This window comes from Schistocerca gregaria, chromosome 6 (genome assembly GCF_023897955.1).
Source record: "Schistocerca gregaria isolate iqSchGreg1 chromosome 6, iqSchGreg1.2, whole genome shotgun sequence".
In the NCBI taxonomy this organism is placed as follows: Eukaryota; Metazoa; Arthropoda; class Insecta; order Orthoptera; family Acrididae; genus Schistocerca; species Schistocerca gregaria.
The window spans coordinates 415,950,990-415,972,865 of NC_064925.1; the positions used below are offsets into that span (position 1 = coordinate 415,950,990).

The window sequence follows — 21,876 nt, forward strand, 5'->3', positions numbered from 1 at the left end:
CAAAATGCTGATCGACAGAAAATTTGCTTACTTCTACAGTTTTGCATTTTTACACTTCTTTTGTGTAAATGGCATGTCTTTAATTATCGATGCTACATCTGCAAGTGTAAGATGCTAAATTATACCTGTTTATATTGACAGTATCCATCCCCATCCACAAAACTGAGGTGGCACAGTGACAACGATTATGAACTAGTATTCAGGGAGACGTCGTTTCAAATCTCCGTCTGGTCTTACTGATGCCGGTTTCTCCTGATTTCTCTAAACCTGCCCCTGAAAAGTGCCGGCACGGTTCTTAGAAATCCCAATACGAGCTTCTGCTGGGGCCGTAACAACTTCGTCATTAACTGGACCCTTTCTTAATTTTTTTAAAGTTGTCAATATGATTTCCAGTTTTGATGTTTTAATCTGATACAGTCTTTCCTCTGAAAACCATACATTTTTTTTGCAAGACGGAGATATTTGTTTCATTTTCCTAATATATTCTGAACTTCGAATACTGCACTTTTTTTTTCTTAATCTGATAGCAGTAACATTATTTTTATTGTCAGTGGTTTCAGTTATTACTGCGCAGATCAAACGTGTAAACGTGTCTTGTTAGGTACTAGATACCAGTGTCAGCGGATTGAGTGTTACAAGGCTTCTATAGAAGAATAGTCCGTTTACACGTAGTGAGGCAACCGCCGCTGGCCTGGCTGCTCGCACCCGTGTGACGGCCGCCTGCTGGTGTTGCAGGGCACACGCGGAAGATCAGCATCCCGGACTGCATCGAGTTCCCCATCACGACGAACGCGTGCCGCGGCTTCTGCGAGTCGTGGTCTGTGCCGTCGGCGCTCAACACGCTGCGCGTCAACCCGCACCAGGCCATCACCAGCATCGGGCAGTGCTGCAACATCATGGAGACGGAAGACGTAAGTCCGGCCCCTGGCTCAGGGTCAGATGGTGTCTGCACACACGGAGCAACGAAAACCTCTCCACCCTCCCCCCTCCCCACCCCTCCAGCTGCCGTGGCATGGCCAAGGTGGCTGTAGCGCTTGAGTCGGTCGTAACCACTTTGAAACTTGTGGTGGAAGAAAATTTCGTCGCCAGTAAGAGACTTCGAGCCAATGCCCTTGATTAGTATCGAATCCTCTCCGCAGTGAAATCCTCTCCGCAGTGACTCATGGCATGACAGCACGCGATACTGTTTATGGTGATCGGTCCGACGGATAGGCACGCTAATGCAGGCGACCCACCCCGATGGTAGTTAGTCCAAGTATTGTGTGACGGCCCACGGCTAAATTTTCAAAAAAAATATTGCCCGAAAACAAAAAAAATATGAGTGTATAGGAAACCAAATTTGGAATTCTTTCTTTTTCGTGAAATTCGATCCAAGATGGCGAATATGGCCCAAAAATTCCGCAAAGTTAGAAGAATGGCTACTCTTAACTGTAGGTCCGATAGAAAAACGTTAATTTAGAAACTTGTAGCTCTTAAAAAGATATATCGACCGCTTTTTGTAAGTATTAATTACTTCGTTAAGCTTTGAGATATATGGTGGAAAACCATTAAAAATAGGTTATCTATAACTCGTTAGCATTCACGTTCCCATACTTGTTTACTGTAAGTACAGCCCTTAATAAGTAAAAAACGCACTTGGTTGCAAAATTAAAATATAACGAGAGCGCCTTTCGTAAAAAAATCGATATATTTTTTTTTTACGAAAGGCGCTCTCGGTATCTGACTGCATCTTGGCAGTCGAAAGCGACTTTGAAGAACCCTTCACTTTTGTTGGGCGTGTTTCTATACCAACTATCGCAGTAATTGTTGTTGTTGTTGTTGTGGTCTTCAGTCATGAGACTGGTTTGATGCACCTCTCCATACTACCCTATCCTGTGCAAGCTTCTTCATCTCCCAGTACTTACTACAACCTTCATCCTTCTGAATCTGTTTAGTGTTTTCATCTCTCGATCTCCCTCTACGATTTTTACCCTCCACGCTGTCCTCCAATGATAAATTTGTGATCCCTTGATGCCTCCGAACGAGTCCTACCAACAGGTCCCTTCTTCTTGTCAAGTTGTGCCACAAACTCCTCTTCTCCCTAATTCAATTCCGTACCTCCTCATTAGTTATGTGATCTACCCATCTACTCTTCAGCGTTCTTCTGTAGCACCACATTTCAAAAGCTTCTATTCTCTTCTTGTCCAAACTATTTATCGTCCATGTTACACTTTTAGAAACGTCTTCCTGACACTTAAACCTATATTCGATGTTAACAATTTTTCTTCTTCATAAACGCTTTTCTTGCCATCGCCAATCTACATTTTATATCTTCTCTACTTCGACCATCATCAGTTATTTTGCTCCCCAAACAGCAAAACTCCTTTACTACTTTAAGCGTCTCATTTCCTAATCTAATTCCCTCAGCATCACCCGACTTAATTCGACTACATTCCATTATCCTCGTTTTGCTTTTGTTGATGTTCAACTTATACCCTCCTTTCAAGACACTGTCCATTCCGTTCAACTGCTCTTCCAAGTCCTTTGCTGTCTCTGACAGAATTACAATGTCATCGACGAACCTCAAAGTTTTTATTTCTTCTCCATGGATTTTAATACCTACTCCGAATTTTTCTTTTGTTTCCTGTACTGATTGTTCAATATACAGATTGAATAACATCGCAGAGAGGCTACAACCCTGTCTTACTCCCTTCCCAACCATTCCTTCCCTTTCATGCCCCTCGCCTTTTATAACTGCCATCTGGTTTCTGTACAAATTGTAAACAGCCTTTCGCTCCCTGTATTTTACTGCTGTCACTTTTAGAGTTTGAAAGAGAGTATTCCAGTCAACATTGTCAAAAGCTTTCTCTAAGTCTACAAATCGCAGTAATTACTGTATGAAAACATCTTTTAGAGTAAGAAATTGTTGACATTTTTTAAATAATTAAAAAAAAGTCGTTTCTACGACCTTTCAGAACGGAGATTAATTTCTTTTTTAAAGATCTGGTGGAGACAGCGATCCGCTTGATGAATGTTAATACTGAACACTATGAAAATTTAATTAATTTTTAGCATTGGTACCTGAGTAATGACGTGACACGTGGAAGCGAGGACTGCGTCAGCTGCAGTGGGCGATGGAGTGGGGGAAACAAGTACACCCTCTTTCAAAAAACTCCTTCACGGCCCGACCTTGCAAAACCTTTAATATCTTAGCTTCTGGACCATGTACAAAAATAATTTTGTGCTTGCTCTATGGTAGCTTGATGAGATAAACACTAACATTATAATTTTCGCCTTAGAAACAAAATGCAGCGAATTGACGTATGGTGCACGGAATGGCAATTGAATCTTAATGTAGCGAAGTGTAATGTGATGCGAATACATAGAAAGATAGGTCCCTTATCATTTAGCTACAAAATAGCAGGTCAGCAACTGGAAGCAGTTAATTCCATAAATTATCTGGGAGTACGCATTAGGAGTGATTTAAAATGGAATGATCATATAAAGTTGATCGTCGGTAAAGCAGATGCCAGACTGAGATTCATTGGAAGAATCCTAAGGAAAAGCAATCCGAAAACAAAGGAAGTAGGTTACAGTACGCTTGTTCGCCCAATGCTTGAATACTGCTCAGCAGTGTGGGATCCGCACCAGGTAGGGTTGATAGAAGAGATAGAGAAGATCCAACGGAGAGCAGCGCGCTTCGTTACAGGATCATTTAGTAATTGCGAAAGCGTTACGGAGATGATAGATAAACTCCAGTGGAAGACTCTGCAGGAGAGACGCTCAGTAGCTCGTTACGGGCTTTTGTTAAAGTTTCGAGAACATACCTTCACCGAAGAGTCAAGCAGTATATTGCTCCCTCCTACGTATATCTCGCGAAGAGACCATGAGGATAAAATCAGAGAGATTAGAGCCCACACAGAAGCATACCGACAATCCTTCTTTCCACGTACAATACGAGACTGGAATAGAAGGGAGAACCGATAGATGTACTCAGGGTACCCTCCGCCAGACACCGTCAGGTGGCTTGCGGAGTACGGATGTAGATGTAGATGTAGATGAACTCCGGAAATGTTTAATTATTATTTAATGTACATTTTGTTTACGGTTATTGCCATTTCAGTAATTTTGTATTATTACAACATCTTTCATGTAATGTCTCAAGTGTTCCGCTTAATTAATGGTACCTGTGCTGTACTTGTTGCTGCTTTCTCTAACAATGACTTAAGTGCTTAGTTATTTATGGTACAAATCCACGCAACATATGTCTTTTTCCAAAGCTGTTTCACAGAGGAAGACTGCTCTGTAGTTCCTTCTCTAGATTGTCACACAGATAACAAAATGGTAGATATCGAAATACACGACAGAGGGATAGAGAAACAATTAAAATCGCTCAAAAGAGGAAAGGCCGCTGGACCTGATAGGATACCAGTTCGATTTTACACAGAGTACGCGAAGGAACTTGCCCCCCTTCTTGCAGTGGTGCACCGTAGATCTCTAGAAGAACGTAGCGTTCCAAAGGATTGGAAAAGGGCACAGGTCATCCCAGTTTTCAAGAAGGGACGTCGTCCAGATGTGCAGAACTATAGACCTATATCTCTAACGTCGATCAGTTATCTGGGAGTACGCATTAGGAGTGATTTAAAATGGAATGATCATATAAAGTTGATCGTCGGTAAAGCAGATGCCAGACTGAGATTCCTTGGAAGAATCCTAAGGAAAAGCAATCCGAAAACAAAGGAAGTTGGTTACAGTAAACTTGTTCGCCCACTGCTTCAATACTGCTCAGCAGCGTGGAATCCGTACCAGATAGGGTTGATAGAAGAGATAGAGAAGATCCAACGGAGAGCAGCGCACTTCGTTACAGGATCATTTAGTAATCGCGAAAGCTTTACGGAGATGATAGATAAACTCCTGTGGAAGACTCTGCAGGAGAGACGCTCAGTAGCCCGGTACGGGCTTTTGTTAAAGTTTCGAGAACATACCTTCACCGTAGAGTCAAGCAGTATATTGCTCCCTCCTACGTATATCTCGCGAAGAGACCATGAGGATAAAATCAGATAGATTAGAGCCCACACAGAAGCATACCGACAATCCTTCTTTCCATGAACAATACGAGACTGGAATAGAAGGGAGAACTGATAGAAGTACTCAGGGTACCCTCCGCCACACACCGTCAGGTGTCTTGCGGAGCATGGATGTAGATGTAGATGTAGAACATATCAGGAAAATTTTCAAAGTTTTCTTTATTTATACAAGCATTTACAAATACAGCTGTCTATAAAATATGTAATAAATTGTTGTAATGGAAACTGTTAGACACTCCCATCAAAAGTGCACGTTTTTCGAAGTAGTTTTTTGATCCTTACAATAAATAACAGCCAACGGCCTCACCGCAGTGCTAACAGCGGTTCCCATCAGATCACTGAAGTTAAGCGCCGTCGCGCTTGGCTACACTTTAATTGGTCACCGTCCAGGCCTTGGCAAGCAGGATGCTCGCAGCCCTTACGAGACCAGTTGAGGAGCTACTTGGTCGAGAACTAGCGGCTTCGTTCACGAAAACTAACAACGGCCTTGAGGGCGGTGTGCTGACCTCATGCCTCTCCGTTTCCGCATTTGGTGATGCCCAAGGAACAAAATGGTTTAAATTGCTCTAAACACTATGAGACTTAACATCTGAGATCATCAGTCCCCTAGACTTAGAACTACGAAACATAACTAACCTAAGGACATGAAACACATCCATGCCCGAGGCAGGATTCGAATCTGCGACAGTAGTAGGAGCGCAGTTCCGGATTGAAGCGCCTAGAACCGCACGGCCACAGCGGCCGGCGACGCCCGAGGGCTGTTGATGGTACGGCAACCGGTCGCTACCTTTGACCTTCAAGGCCTGTTCGGATGGAGTTTTTTCGTTTTACATTTAATAAAATCGTAAAAATTACTTAATGGAATAGCAGCGCAACGCTTTGTGAAGAAAATAAGCTTCAAACCTTTAAGAAAATTCTTATTTATTGGTCAGTTTCTCTTGCATAGCTGTGAATGAACACTAAATGAGAATTATATGTCATACAGTGGCCGGTTTTCGCGAGACGAACACGTCGGTTGTAGTGCAGCCTGAAACCGTTACTATAGGGCCATCTGCTGAGGAGATCTAGACAATTATCTGGAGCTGCTATCTAAAAATAAAAAAACGGTATATCACGAGACACAATTAATATTTTTTATTTTTGAACCAAATATTTTGGACTTATTGAGAGCTATGCTTAGAGTAAACAGCAAATATGTGAATGTGAAAGTTAACGAGTTATAGAGAACCCGATTTTTGACGGTAGTCGAGTACATCTCGGAAAAAAGCAATAATTATCGATAAAGAATCGACAGATCATTTTAAGCTCTACAATTTTCCATTTAAATTTTTTCGATCGGAGCTATAGTTTTTTTTACTTATTCGAGGAAAACACCTTTCACAACTCTGCAGAATTTTTAGGCCATGTTCGCCACCTACTATTTCCTACATGCTTATATTTCGGGGGTTTCTGGTAATAATCACTACCCCATAATGCTTGGACTGTCTGAAGAGGAATAGGCCCCGCCTTGGTACCAGGTTTCGCCCTCTCTCTTCTCTCATGGTCATACAACGCAAACATGGCCCCATACTATGTATAAACTCTAATTACAAACACAAAGACAATCAGACACACTTTACATACAATGCTCACGCTCCGCACGAACCGATGGCATTGTGTGCTTTCCAATTAAACTGCTCAGCTCCTACAATGGCATACGATTTTACGTTGCAATAAATAAGCATTGCACTGATTCCGTCTTCAGGCCACGAGTGGCCTACAATGACCATCCCACCGCCGTGTCATCCTCAGCTGAGGATGCGTATAGAAGGGGCGTGGGGTCAGCACACCGCTCTGCCGGCCGGTATGATGGTATTCTTGACCGAAGCCGCTGAATATATATTGAAAATTGAAAATTTGTCACTCAACAAGATTCTAAATCTGATTTCCTGCTGTACTTGATCAGTTGCTTCACCGCTTAGGCTGTCTGTGGAAGCATCCAGTATGACTAAAACTTTCATTGTCACTGGTCTTTCCTTCTATCCAGTTCGAGTGGCATTCTGGAATATTTTTAAATCTTACGAGACACTAATAACAAAAGTCCGCCTGCTTTGCTGGGTGGTAACGTGCTCGCCTCCGATGCAAGCGGGACCGGGTTCGATTCCCGGCCAGGGTGGAGATTTTCTCCGCTCGGGGACTGGGTGTTGTGTTGTCCTCATCACAATTTCATCGTCATCACCGGCGCGCAAGTCGACCAATGTAGCGCCGACAGAAATGAAACTTGTACTTGGCGTCCGAACTCCCCCGGTTGGGACCTCCAGGCCAACGATGCCTTACGCTCATTTCATTTCCATTCTACTTATAACAAATTAGTTATAAATAATATTAAAGACAATAAATTCCTTAAACGAGTCTATAGTCACTGCCGACCGAAGCGGCCGTGCGGTTCACGGCACTACAGTCTGGAACCGAGCGATCGCTACGGTCGCAGGTTCGAATCCTGCCTCCGGCATGGATGTGTGTGATGTCCTTAGGTTAGTTAGGTTTAATTAGTTCTAAGTTCTAGGTGACTGATGACCTCTGAAGTTAAGTCGCATAGTGCTCAGAGCCATTTGAACCATCTATAGTCACTGAGCACTTCTGAGAGTAAAGCAGTCTCGTTTGCTTAAGGTATTTCGAATACTATGTTAGTTTGGGCTGCTGCCATCTCCAGATCAAATACAGAAAATATAGAACTCGTAATAAACCTCACGGCCAAGCGGTGCGTATTGTAAACATACGCTTCGGTTAGACATAGGTCTTACAACAATTGACAATGAATTTGGTTTTATATGTTTTGAGTCTTGATCTGTTGATGCCAGTAGCCGAAACATCGTAATAAATGGAAATATATTAAGTGATCGGACCAAAGGCTCCCACGCTGTATTCCACGGTACACTGGAGTTTCGCGGGAAGGGCTTAAGCGCTCCGCAGATAACTGTAAATTACAAGGAGCTGTCTCAAATACTTTGAAGATACTATTGTTTTTAAAATTGTATTATGATTTGTGTGTCATTAGTTATGATTTAAAATTGGAGTAATCACTGAAAAACCAGTTTCTTTCATTTTCATTTTCCACTAAAGTTGTTGGATTTCCGAAGTGTTCTGTAAGTTTTGGAACTTCTGCTTTTTCGCAATGAGTGAGCCATAGCCATTATTATATCTAGACATATCCTAGAAGCCTCTTTGTTGTGTTGATCACTGTTGTGTTTGTAATGAAGTACCTGCACTGTCTCAAATGCCAGGTCATGTTCATTTCCTCTATTTCAGTAAGGGCACTGACCCTCAAACTACACGCTCTTACCACTTTTATGCTGCAGACAACGTCGCTTCTGCCTACCTGAACGCTCTGCAGAGTATTTAGGGAGAATATATGCGTCTCCTGCATTTCCTCTTGACATTTGTAACAAACATCGGAATTGTCTGTCTTCCATTTTCAGGGAAGAACTTAAGTCTAATCGGCGAGCAACCACGGACTCGCGTGCAGGACAAAATTCCCGTATACTGCCTTTCCCGATTCAGTCATTCTGCCTACCTGCTACTTTCTGCATTCTGCATTCTGCTACTTTCCGCAGTAAAATCTAAAATTAATGAAATTCCATTTGTTTTTATCTCAGAATTATAAAAGCGACAAATTTCTTTAACTAGAGCAACTCCCGATGATCTCAAAAAGTATTGAAACAGGTCATGAGACTTGTCTTCAAATGTGACTAACGGAAGGAAGGATGATTACGGTTTAACGTTCGGTTGGCGACAAGGTCCTTACAGATCGTGCGCAAACACATATTATGGAAGAATATGAAAGGAAATCGACCATGTCCTATCAAAATTTTAGTATAAACTATTAGAGACTTAACTCTGAAACTACAATCATTGCTCAGTCTACCACCTATTGATTCTGTTAGCATCTGTTCAGGAATTTAGTTTATGTTTTTTGAAGACTGTGCCCCTGGATCAAAAGCAGTAAACTTACACAACAAAATGTACATCCATTGTTTTCGTTATTAGTGTAGGGAGAGCTACAGAAAGTCTTAAGTACTTTTCTGGTACATCGTTCTAGAAATAAAAACATAGATAGATGTTGTTGCTGAGAAAACTTAGTTTATTGTTTTATTTACTTCTAACTTGTATTTTTGATTACATCTTTTACGGTTAATATTTTCTTTTCCCGACCCAACTGTACAACAAAGGTCAGAGCGCAAACTTGAAGGATGGTAGGTGAATACGACATGAATTGGATCCCCGCGGCGGATGTACGACCGTGGACTGGTACACCGGCCAACGTGAACGTGGTTTCCGGCGGTTTCCCACACTCGTTTGGATAAATGCTGGGCTGGTTCACAAATTCCGCCTCAGAGATTACAATACGCAACTAGTTCAAGTACGGTAACACAAAATTTACGCGCTTCACAGATACATGGCGCACATGACTTCGCTCTCTGAGCTTACCTTGATGCCTTTGGCATCACAAAGGGTATCCAGACGCAGAAATAAATAATAAATTGAAATTTTGCCATATACTGGAAAAGCAGATCCGTTCCAGATGGGATAAGCGTTGGGAAACAGAAAGAAAGAACAATGTTTCCTCTATATTCATCATTTGGGTCACTGGCATTTTTTCCTTTTCTAGTTTTATCTCCTTCATTTATACAACTGAGTCTGCATTATAAACTATCTAAAAAATCCATATTTCGTAACGCCCGTCTTGTGTTTGCCAGTAGACTGATTCTTAATCCGTCAATTACAGAGGCGTTTCTTGATAGTTCATCAAAAATACATAAAACAGCTTCTAGCACATCTAATTTTAAAGTTTTGTAAAGTACACAAACAATTTTTGCTAACCTTTCTAAATTACTAAGATCTTAAGTTCCTAATTTGTTGAAGGTTTTGGGTTTTACCATGCATGCACATCTTTAGAAGATCCCAAAACACACGATTTATGGTGTTCATACCTGACAGTGGTAAGGAGTGTTTATGTAAATAACATTTTTGCTTCAACCTACTACCCTTTCATGTTTGCTCCTTGGTGAACAACAAAGTGAGACCAAACACGATGAAGAGCCTTTTTTTATTTATTTATTTATTATTCATTTATTAAAGCTGGCATTCGGCGCAGCAGCCAGGCACAGTGCGACGTCCTTTTGTATACACGTATTCATAATTTTCTTAATGAATGTTGTTGTCTTACATAAAAGAGAGTAGAATTTAAAAATGTCTGTTGAATTTAAAAAGGAGACCTCGATGAGACTTATAATAAATTAGATGTGATTGTGTGTAGCTTTATGCGGCTGAATTTGAAAATCATTGCCGTTGAGTTTTTCAAGCAACTGATCTGTAACATCACAGCCATATCGGGTATTCGACAACGAATATTGTGTTCTGTCACAGGCACACTTGCCAGTTGGTTAATATATGACTCACCTCTCGTTATAGATACCACATTTACTGTTCGGCTTGCTACGTGCCACTATCAGTGCACACCTTGTTCCTTTATTCAGAAAGCTAATAAACCAAATATTTTTTTTTTAATGAAACCACTGCGTCGCCCCTACTGTAAGGCCGCAATGCCTCTCTGAGCTGCGACGTGCAGTTTGAAAACCCCTGCCTAATGCCTTTACATCAGTGGTTCGCAATCTGGGCGTAAATGCCCCCTGAGGGGCAAAACGAAATTTTCTGGCACTAAAAACACGAAGGGTTACATTAAAAAAAATCAATTTCACTACCTCATTAGACTAATAGGTTTAAGATAGTTTGCTAACTCTAAAAGTGTCAAAAATGAGCATTAGCGCCTGACAGTACGTTACGGAGGCCACAGTGAATGTATTAACGATAGACATTATTGGAACTTCCTGAGCATTAGGCGATGATAACTAGTTGCAGCTGGCTACTTGCCTGTACTGTTGGGGCAGTTCATTATTGACCCCATCGAGATACCGGCTCGCTCAGTGTTCTTTCGTTAGTCAGTTGTTAATTCAACAACCAGTCGACGGATACGAACTGAGTGCCTCCAACTTCACTGCCTTCTCAGCGTCTTTCGGAGTCAGACGAGAAAGAGAAACACGTTAGTGAAGTTTTTCCCATTCAAGAGCTAAATGTTGGGAAAGAAATTCCTAATTAACAGCACTGCTTTTCGTTTACTACTAGCTGAGTCGATAAGATATATCTAGATGTGTAAGTTTCTTTTTTATCTGTAGTTCTGTTACCACTGAACAGTAACAAAAACAAAATCACTGTAAATGACGTACACAGTTGCAGTCTAAAAATTACTCCACAGTGAGGACAGAAATCGATTCGGTATATTCATCATGCTGACTTTCATACTGCAAAATAAACGTTTTAGACACAGATGTATGATTTCAGACGTGGGAATAAACTTGGTTACAAGCTTGTTTGTCGAGGAAATATAGGGCGATAAAAATTCTTATAGAAGTCTATGAGACCTGTTTTGTTACACAGTATTCCCATTAACGTAGAGAAAGTATTCACTATCATCATAGTGTGGCGATGGCTTCGCTTTTGATCAGCATCTGGTCGTGCTTCGAAAGAAAGCGCACAATTTGCGCAACATGCCGCTGTCCGCCCTTCCCATTTTATCACAACGCTTGTGCTCTCCATTGCCTCCTGAAAAGGTCTGATCTAGGCATGTGCCAAAAACGCAGCGGCACTGCTCCTGTAGATCGCAGTACGCAATGATTCAATCTTTAAACTCATTGTCACACTTCTTTGAAACAGACGTTTCCACGCTGCCATGCAAAGAATCGTGTACGCATCTAGATTTGATTGAAGGAAAACTTAAAGCTGAATGTTGAGTCATCTGCTGCGCCGCTAAAAAAGAAAAGAAATGCATAAAAAATTAAAAACGACGGATTCTGGATTCGCATGTTTTTTCTCTATGCAGTCATTGTCAAACTATTACACGAAAATTATACTATCTAATTATTTTGCATCTTAGTCTCATACCGTAGTCTAATAATGAAGTGGCTATGGTTTGATTATTGGTCATATTTATTACGATTCTACGAAGTTACGTAAATCATTTCCTGCTCTCCGAAGAATATGCAATGAATTATGAGTGCGAACTGCGTCTGCTGATCCCAGGGAGGCAGAAATTGTAAGTCTGAAAACGTGGCATTTTTTTTTTAAATGCGTCCCCCAACCATGTCTGCAAGCCTTTATAAAATTTTTGTAGTCATCCGCAAGGAATTCCTGAATCCCACCCCATCCTCCACTTTTTAGGTATGTAGAAGGTTGTACCCATGCATGTTTCTTACTGAACCTCAAGCATCCACCAACGTTTATAAGCAGTGCTGCTACTTTTTGGTTGTTGAATTTTAGGTAATATATTTCTCCAAACGAAAGTAACCACCATATCTTAATAACTTACTATGTTCACAATAGATCAATATCTGTTTCTAGTCAGTGGAAATTCATTTACCAATTTTATGTATAAAGTATTCGGAATACGTTAAGCTCCGTTGACAGTGACCTCTTTGTGTTGAATACATCCCGGTTTTTGTCGGCACGTCAAAAGAATATGAAGGTTCACGCTCACTCAGTTTGGACGAAACCGCACCGCGTCTTGAATAGTGGCGCCACAGTCTCGCAGCTGGAGCAAGTTAAGATTGCAAGTGCCGCATTTATTGTGCTGTACCGGCATCTGAAAAAGAGCTGGTGTCAGCGTTTAACATCTGTGTTAACAAGTAGAGAAATGTGCTGTGGAAACTACCTTTTCAAATAACTACTTGTCGGCAAGACTCTGCAGTTTGAAATTTTTTTATCGAATGTCGTTAGAAGGCTTAATATATGTTATATATCACGAATAATTGACACATACTGCACAACTGCAGTATCAAACAAACTTTTTGGCAACAGCAGATTCCTTTATGAGTTGCATGTACCTATGCAAGATATCCGAAATATATCAGCTATTGTCATAGAAGTATGGACATCGTTCTTCGCTTCACCGGCGACCCACTACCAGTCATCTTATGTTTTTATATGATATTTATTGCCTTTAGGATCCCTCAATTCCTGCTTTTCTCTACATAGATAAGTTGTTCAGTTTCTTTCCGGTTACACGTCATACGTAGTGAGAACATGCTGCTGCAACGCTAATATAAACACCCACTGGGTCACTGAACCTGCGATTATTAAGTCATTTATGCAATGTGTGGTGTGCTGTAACTTGTCAGAGTGTACAGTGCATGGCGGCACAGTACGTTATTAACTTGTCGCTTTTCTCTGACTCACGTCTGCACCGACAATATTCCGCAAACCCGAGTCTGAGAATGTCACTTCGAGTGGAACTCAAAATGCCTGGGAAATACTGTGCTGCAGGCGCTGGATTTTAGATGCAATGCCACGAATTCATATGAGTGGCCCTGCAGAAGCAGCCTTCTGACACTGAGTCGCAGCTTTGCGTCTCATAGCGTACTGCAATGTACGCTTTTATTCTCTCCGTCTCTTTCCCAGACGTAAACATTGTGCTGCTCTTCTGGGCAGATCTTCTCTTTCCTCTGTCGGTTAATTCATGGAGCTTAGTGGTAAACTACAAATCCAAAAGTCTCAAGTTCGATCCCTGGTTGGTCATAGGATTTTATCTCCCACTTATTACTTCTTACCCTCTGACAATGATTGTTGATGTGAAAAATTCTAAGTTGCACCGCGGGTCGGAATGTAATTTAGACAGTAGTTCCCTCTGTAACAGGCTGGGTAAGTCAATTCAAAAGTCGGAGGAAGGCAAGGACGTACCAACTCCAACACATGCGTGGTAATACACTGTGGTATTGAAAATAGTCTTCAGATTTATGAAAAGATTGATGTAGCTTTACTTTACTCACGTAGAGCAATGTTAACATTCGTGTTAACCTTACAATGAACAAAGTACATCAAAAGTAATGCTGACATCCATGTTAAAATTACGACGAACAAAGTATAGCAGCAATGTATTGATAATTCTGAGATTACATCCAAGTGCAGCTGAATAAATGGCAGGAGCAGTACGTAACTATGTATATACTTCAGGCTACTAAAGCTGCTTCATACTAAATTGAGGCGAAATGTCTATGGCAGAATGTAAATGAATTTACTTGCAAATAGACACAAATCAGAACTCAGTGCATTATGTTCTTTACTGTTAATGCAACATTTTTGTGACCCTTCTTTCCAAAAAGGCATAATTGTGTTCTTCCTTCTCTTAAGTGCCGGCACTGTAGTAACTTTTCCTTCTTCCAGGATCCATACCACCTTGGAAAAAAAAAGGATCGTGCAGTTGTCTGACAAGAAAAGAAAAAATGAAATGGAGCAGAATAAAACTGTGATTTAACATATCGTACTATTTCAGGAAAATGGGCACGTTTGCTACAACCATTAGCAGCTGCTGTTTCCTCATACTTACATGAGCAGACATCCTAGTGTTACCATTTCGGGTCAATGTTTCGCTATAGAAGGTAATGCACTGTGTTTCAGGTGGAGGTCCGTGTGATGTGTCTCGACGGGCCCCGAGATTTGGTGTTCAAGTCGGCAAAGAGCTGCCAATGCTACCACTGCAAGAAGGATTAATGACGTAGGCTCTCCCGCATCGCTACCAGCGGTTCTTGACGTCTCCCAGTCACCAGGATCCACAGTTACTCCCAGCTGGCGACTGATTTAATTGCGTCAATAGTTACTAAATTTATTCCTCAAGACGACATTAGTTCAACGATAGTTTATAAAGTAGAAAGGTTTTAGTAGTTGCTGTAACCATTATTTCAGTTAAATTCTGTTCACTATTGCTGTATCATAAATTAACTTCGATAGGACTGTGTCTAGTCTTCTCACGTCATCATTTTCAATTAATCTATCTGAGTACAATAGTAGACTGTTTCACAATTAAGACTTAGTAAACCATAATAATACATAGTACAGTGCCATTCTGTAGAAATTACTTATTCTCTATTCTGAAGACGATCTTTTTGTTCTAACATGACTTGGAGGCGTCAAGAAAATTTTTGCGTGTTGTATTATTTCCGTAGAATAGCTCCAACTGAACTTCCAGTGAATCATATAATGTAATACCACGTAACAATTAGAACTAACGTAGCTTTGCAATGCCTCATTATTTTAACTTCTCAGGGATTGTGTTCCAATGTAACAGAACACTGTATCTTAATTTAAGTATGCTTGAGATCTAATAAAATGTGCAATGATGCAGATTTTTGTCTTCTCAACAAAAGATGAAACGATGCTGTGTCTAATATTTTTCTGTTCCCATGAATTTATCTCCTTTCTAACACATCGCCATATCTTGGTGCCAGTTTCCCCTTGACACCACGGAACGGTACTGAGGAGTAACAACACTTCGACTCTTCAGACAAAGATTGTATTGTTTAAGCCTTGTACCAAATGTTATTTCTCATCTATAATCTCGAGCGCTCGAGTACAAGGTTATGCAATATATCTATCTGATTAAGAAACGCTTTTATCTTGAAATGTATTTTCTTAAAAATTTATCGTTCATATTAAGATTGACCAATAGTGTTCTAGATGACGTCGGCATGTAAACATGACTTGATTGTATCTTGATTGTTCTAGTCAATTGTTAATGAACAGTACTGATGTACAGTATGTATCAAAAATGTAAATAAATTATTATAATAGCTTACATACTAATGCATAATTTTGAAGAAAAACATTCATTGTTAAAACTTACTTTCATGTCCCGATTTTTATGACTGTTCTTATAACTCTTTGCCTCTCATAAGGACAGGGTGTCAGCTGATCACGTTTTGCCTATTCACTGCACTTTTAATCGCAAGTGAGAATGGCTTGCTGCAATTCTAAGGGGAGGATCAGTATACACACACACACACACACACACACACACACACACACACACACACTGGTGTATTACACTCTATCAAGGGAACAGCTTTACTCTTGTGCCAAACCATGATTATGAGGTTCAATAACGGTCATTTTCATATCTCTATTTAGCGTTCTTCACAGCGAACGATTTTTTATTCTCAATATTATAATCTTTGTCAGTAGATGAATTACTCAGTGTTCCTAAATACGTTCATGTATGTCTATCATAATACAAATAAATACACGTAAAGCTTACATGTGGCAGTGCTTCTTTTTTCACATCTTGGAATGAAAGTATCGATAGCCAAATACATGACAAAGACCACTCTTAAATGTATGTATCACGGAACGTTTGCAGCCACTGACATGCGCGCAAGAACAAGAAGACAGTGTTTCTAATGGCAGCAAGCGTTCCACTGAGAAATGCTAGCGTGCGCATTCCATTGCGACTTTCTTACTAGTTGTCGATAACGCCTCTACAGGAATGCAACGAGTCAAACACTTACGCCGACCAAGTCGATCACACAGCACGGAGTGCTTTAGAGTGATGTGTAGTAGGATAGTTTTTTATGTCTAATTGTATGGAAACTAAAATAGTTGATTGCATAATAGAGCTTGCCTACAGTAATGGATGCTTCACAAAAAACTGTGAAACATTAAAATATTACTGAGTAACTTCCAAATTTGAGGGTGATTTGTTAATTTCAGTTAACAGGAAAAGGTTTTCGGGTTGACGTTGGTAAAATACTAGTAATACCACTAAATGAAAACTAAAATGCTACTAATATGATTTCCGCTAGGAATTGTAGAGGTTGCATTCTTCATGTGTAGAGCCACTGATGTAATGGTGAGTTCGGGCTTCCAGTAGTGAACCTGTTTATAGTGTGTGTGTCTGTTCTTTCGGCCATATGTATAATCAAGGGGAGTATGATCAATGATCGCTATAGCGAAGATGCACACCAGGCTCCCACTCTTACGGGAATCCGCGAAATGACGCAAGTTATGAGGCTAATGGGCAAGAGGCACTACAGTCGTAGTGTGTGGATAAGTTGAGAATTTGGGTTTGACGGGAGGCATGCTAGGATAGTCCGTGCAGACCTGTGTGCCGGATGGCTCGGTGGTCAGGGTATCTCCCTGGAAAGCAGCAGATTCGGGTTCGAATGCCGGTCCGCAACACGTTTTCAACTTTCCCCATTGATTTAAATCGATGCCCAGTAGCAGCTACATGTCCTAATTGCTTTGTATCTTGATTGATAACAGCTGCCGGATCAAAATGGTGTCTGTTCTTTCGGACATGCCCGAATAATATACAGTAATATATAATTCCTTTGTGTCTAAACAAATAACCGTCTCAAGGACTTACAGGGTTGTAATATGAGAAATACACATTCAATGCGTTTCCACGACAAGAGAGAACTCAGAAATAAAGTTGACAAAACGAGTAGTCATTAAATTTGAAAAATCAGTTCTCAACAGGTCAGTTCACTTTATCGTCGCAATGGTTTACTATTGCAGGTGAGACTCGTTTGCCTTTCTCTGACGGTGCAACTGACTTACCCCGTCAGATGGAAAGGGGTGAACGATTCAAATTGCACTCTAAAACACCGTTGAACTTCATAGTATTTATACAAGCACAAATATTTTCATAGGTTAAAGATCCGATGAATGACAGAAAAAATTGGAACACTGATAAAAGAGTTAGTCAGTGAAACCAATGCAATCAAAAAGAATAGGTGCCAAGGTATTCGGTTACAAATACACGCTTCTAACACAGCAGTAAATTCATATTTTGTGAATGTACAGAAAATGTCTTATAAACTAACTCCAGCAGACATTAAAGCCATATGTTAGGTTTCTTCATCGCAGCTACTGCATTTTTTACTTTTTTCGTTATATTGTTCAAAACAAGTACAATTTATGAATACAATGGAATCATTTCCGCATCTGCCTGATGCTCACGCTGAGTTACCCTATGTTACTATAAGACTGGTTCGTAGCCACAAAAAAAAAAAAAAAATAGGACGTTCCTTCTCGGCAGTTCTCCTTCGAAACAGGGCGTACCATGAAGAAAATAATTAACTCGTTCTTAAATTTATCGCATTGTGCAATTAAAAATTGTTAATTGATTTGGGGGGTCTAACTAGCTACTAAGTGACAAACCTTCCCGTTAATAAGAACAACATATTTTTTTCGTTTTAGGGATTCCGTGACTCAGACGATGAAAGTGTCATCCTTATAGGTCCACTCTGTTGTCCATTTGTCTCTCTGTCGTTCCGACAGTTCAAAACCCTTTTTCTCAGGAAGGGTAAAGGTATCAACGAGAAATTCACATTACATATTAAGGTCTACGGTCACTTGACGGCGTATAAAAGTGAAGCTTTTGAGTGAGTACAATCAAAGGATAGACCATTTATATATTTTTTTATATTTTGAGACCCACAAACTCACTTATCAAGACATACACGGTACTTCCAGTTGATCTAGAATCTAGGATGTGTGACTGCTGTATACGGACGCAGCAGCAGCTGGCCACTCTTCGCGAACAGCTGAGCGTGTTGATGGCCGCGGTCAGCCGTCTTCAGGCTGCTGCCTCGGAGTCTAGCGGCAGTGGAGAGTCTGGTGCGTCGCAAGGTACACCCCAGGTGTTACATGCTTCACCCACTGTCCCTGCTGTCGAGACGTCTTCGCGGGCACCGGGCGCGGTTGGGCCACCCTCTCCCCAAGGGAAGTGGCGGGTTCAGCGGCGTTCGCGGTGCACGAGGCGGAGGGTAAATGTGGAGGCTCACCGTGGGGCATCGCCCGCTCTGCCTGTGAGTGAACACGTGGCTGCTCCTTCAGCAAGGTCCGAGCAGGCACACGGGGGGAGGCGTTTATTAGTTATTGGGAGCTCCAACGTTAGGCGGGTGATGGAGCCCCTTAGGGAAATAGCGGAAAGGTCGGGGAAGATGGCCAGTGTTCACTCTGTCCGCTTGCCGGGGGGGGGGGGGGGGGAATCTCATCCGAGATGTGGAGGAGGCCCTACCGGCGGCGATAAAGAGCAATGGGTGCACCCGACTCCAAATTCTTGCTCATGTCGGCACCAATGACTCCTGCCGTCTGGGTTCAGAGGTCATCCTCAGTTCGTACAGGCGGTTGGCGGAATTGGTGAAGGCGGAAAGCCTCGCTCGCAGGGTGGAATCAGAGCTAACTATTTGAGTATCGTTCCCAGAACCTATCGCAGTCCTCTGGTTTGGAGCCGAGTGGAAGGCTTAGACCAGAGGCTCAGACTATTCTGCGGTGAGCTGGGGTGCAAATTTCTCGACCTCCACTATCGGGTGGAGAAATGTAGGGTCCCCCTGAATAGGTCAGTAGTGCACTACACGCGGGAAGCGGCTACAAGGGTAGCGGAGTACGTTTGGAGTGCACATGGGGGTTTTTTAGTGTAGAGAATTACCTCCCTAGGCCCGACAAGACGCCTCCTGAGACGCGGCAAGGTAGGAGTAGGCAAAATGCAACAGGGAATAACAATATTAATGTTCTAATAGTAAACTGCAGGAGCGTCTATAGAAAGGTACCAGAACTGCTCTCATTAATAAACGGTCACAACGCCCGTATAGTACTAGGGACAGAAAGTTGGCTGAAACCAGACGTAAACAGTAATGAAATCCTAAACTCAGATTGGAATGTATACCGCACAGTCAGACTGGACAGTGAAGGGGGAGGCGTGTTTATAGCGATAAGAAGTGCAATAGTATCGAAGGGAATTGACGGAGATCCGAAATGTGAAATGATTCGGGTGAAGGTCACGGTTAAGGCAGGCTAAGACATGGTAATTGGATGTCTCTATAGGCCCCCGGGCTCAGCAGCTGTTGTGGCTGAGCACCTGAAGAATAATTTGGAAAATATTTCGAGTAGATTTCCCCACAATGTTATAGTTCTGGGTGGAGATTTTAATTTGCCGGATATAGACTGGGAGACTCAAACGTTCATAACGGGTGGCAGGGACAAAGAATCCAGTGAAATATTTTTAAGTGCATTATCTGAAAACTATCTTGAGCAGTTCAACAGAGAACCGACTCGTGGCGATAACATATTAGACCTTCTGGTGACAAACAGACCCGAACTATTTGAAACAGTTAATGCAGAACAGGGAATCAGCGATCATAAAGCGGTTACTGCATCAATGATTTCAGCCGTAAATATAAATATTAAAAAAGGTAGGAAATTTTTTCTGTTTAGCAAATGTGACAAAAAGCAGATTACAGAGTACCTGACGGCTCACACAAAAGTTTTGTCTCAAGTACAGATAGTGTTGAGGATCAGTGAACAAAGTTCAAAACCATCGTACAATATGCGTTAGATGAGTATGTGCCAAGCAAAATCGTAAGAGATGGAAAAGAGCCACCGTGGTATAACAACCGTGTTAGAAAACTGCTGCGGAAGCAAAGGGAACTTCACAGCAAACATAAACATAGCCAAAGCCTTGCAGACACACAAAAATTACGCGAAGCTAAATGTAGTGTGAGGAGGGCTATGCGAGAGGCGTTCAATGAATTCGAAAGTAAAGTTCTATGTACTGACTTGGCAGAAAATCCTAAGAAATTTTGGTCTTATGTCAAAGCGGTAGGTGGGTCAAAACAAAATGTCCAGACACTCTGTGGCCAAAATGGTACTGAAACAGAGGATGACACACTAAAGGCCGAAATACTAAATGTCGTCTTCCAAAGCTGCTTCACAGAGGAAGACTGCACTATAATTCCTTCTCTAGATTGTCGCACAGATGACCAAATGATAGATATCGAAATAGACCACAGAGGGACAGAGAAACAATTAAAATCGCTCAAAAGAGGAAAGGCAGCTGGACCTGATGGGATACCAGTTCGATTTTACACAGAGTACGCGAAGGAACTTGCCCCCTTTCTTGCAGCGGGGTACCGTAGGTCTCTAGAAGAGCGAAGCGTTCCAAAGGATTGGAAAAGGGCACAGGTATTCCCCGTTTTCAAGAAGGGACGTCGAACAGATGTGCAGAACTATAGACCTATATCTCTAGCGTCGATCAGTTGTAGAATTTTGGAACACGTATTACGTTCGAGTATAATGACTTTTCTGCAGACTAGAAATCTAGTCTGTAGGAATCAGCATGGCTTTCCAAAAGGACGGTGGTGTGAAACCCAGCTCGCGCTATTCGTCCACGAGACTCAGAAGGCCATAGACACGGGTTCTCAGGTAGATGCCGTGTTTCTTGACTTCCGCAAGGCGTTCGATACAGTTCCCCACAGTCGTTTAATGAAGAAAGTAAGAGCATATGGACTACCAGACCAATTGTGTGTGGTTGGATTGAGGAGTTCCTAGATAACAGAACGCAGCATGTTATTCTCAATGGAGAGAAGTCTTCCGAAGTAAGAATGATTTCAGGTGTGCCGCAGGGGAGTGTCATAGGACCGTAACTATTCACAATATACATAAATGACCTGGTGGATGACATCGGAAGTTCACTGGAGCTTTTTGCAGATGGTTCTGTGGTGTATCGAGAGGTTGTAACAATCGAAAATTGTACTGAAATGCAGGAGGATCTGCAGCGAATTGACGCATGGTGCAGGGAATGGCAATTGAATCTCAATGTAGACACGTGTAATGTGCTGCGAATACATAGATAGTTAGATCCCTTATCACTTAGCTACAAAATGGCAGGTCAGCAACTGGAAGCAGTTAATTCCATAAATTATCTGTTTCACAGAGGAAGACTGCACTGTAGTTCCTTCTCTAGATTGTCACACAGATAACAAAATGGTAGATATCGAAATAGACGACAGAGGGATAGAGAAACAATTAAAATCGCTCAAAAGAGGAAAGGCCGCTGGACCTGATGGGACACCAGTTCGATTTTACACAGAGTACGCGAAGGAACTTGCCCCCCTTCTTGCAGTGGTGTACCGTAGGTCTCTAGAAGAACGTAGCGTTCCAAAGG

General features: G+C 41.7%; 1 protein-coding gene across 1 annotated transcript in view; it reads left to right on the plus strand.

The window, feature by feature from the left end:
- Positions 1-16,184, plus strand: part of LOC126278307 (thyrostimulin alpha-2 subunit) — a 292,428-nt gene extending 276,244 nt beyond the window's left edge. The window contains exons 3-4 of the mRNA XM_049978322.1: positions 736-911; positions 14,553-16,184. Coding sequence (XP_049834279.1) covers positions 736-911; positions 14,553-14,645 — 269 coding nt within the window. The 3' untranslated portion in view covers positions 14,646-16,184. The remainder of the gene's footprint in view (positions 1-735; positions 912-14,552) is intronic.
- Positions 16,185-21,876: the final 5,692 nt, after the last annotated feature.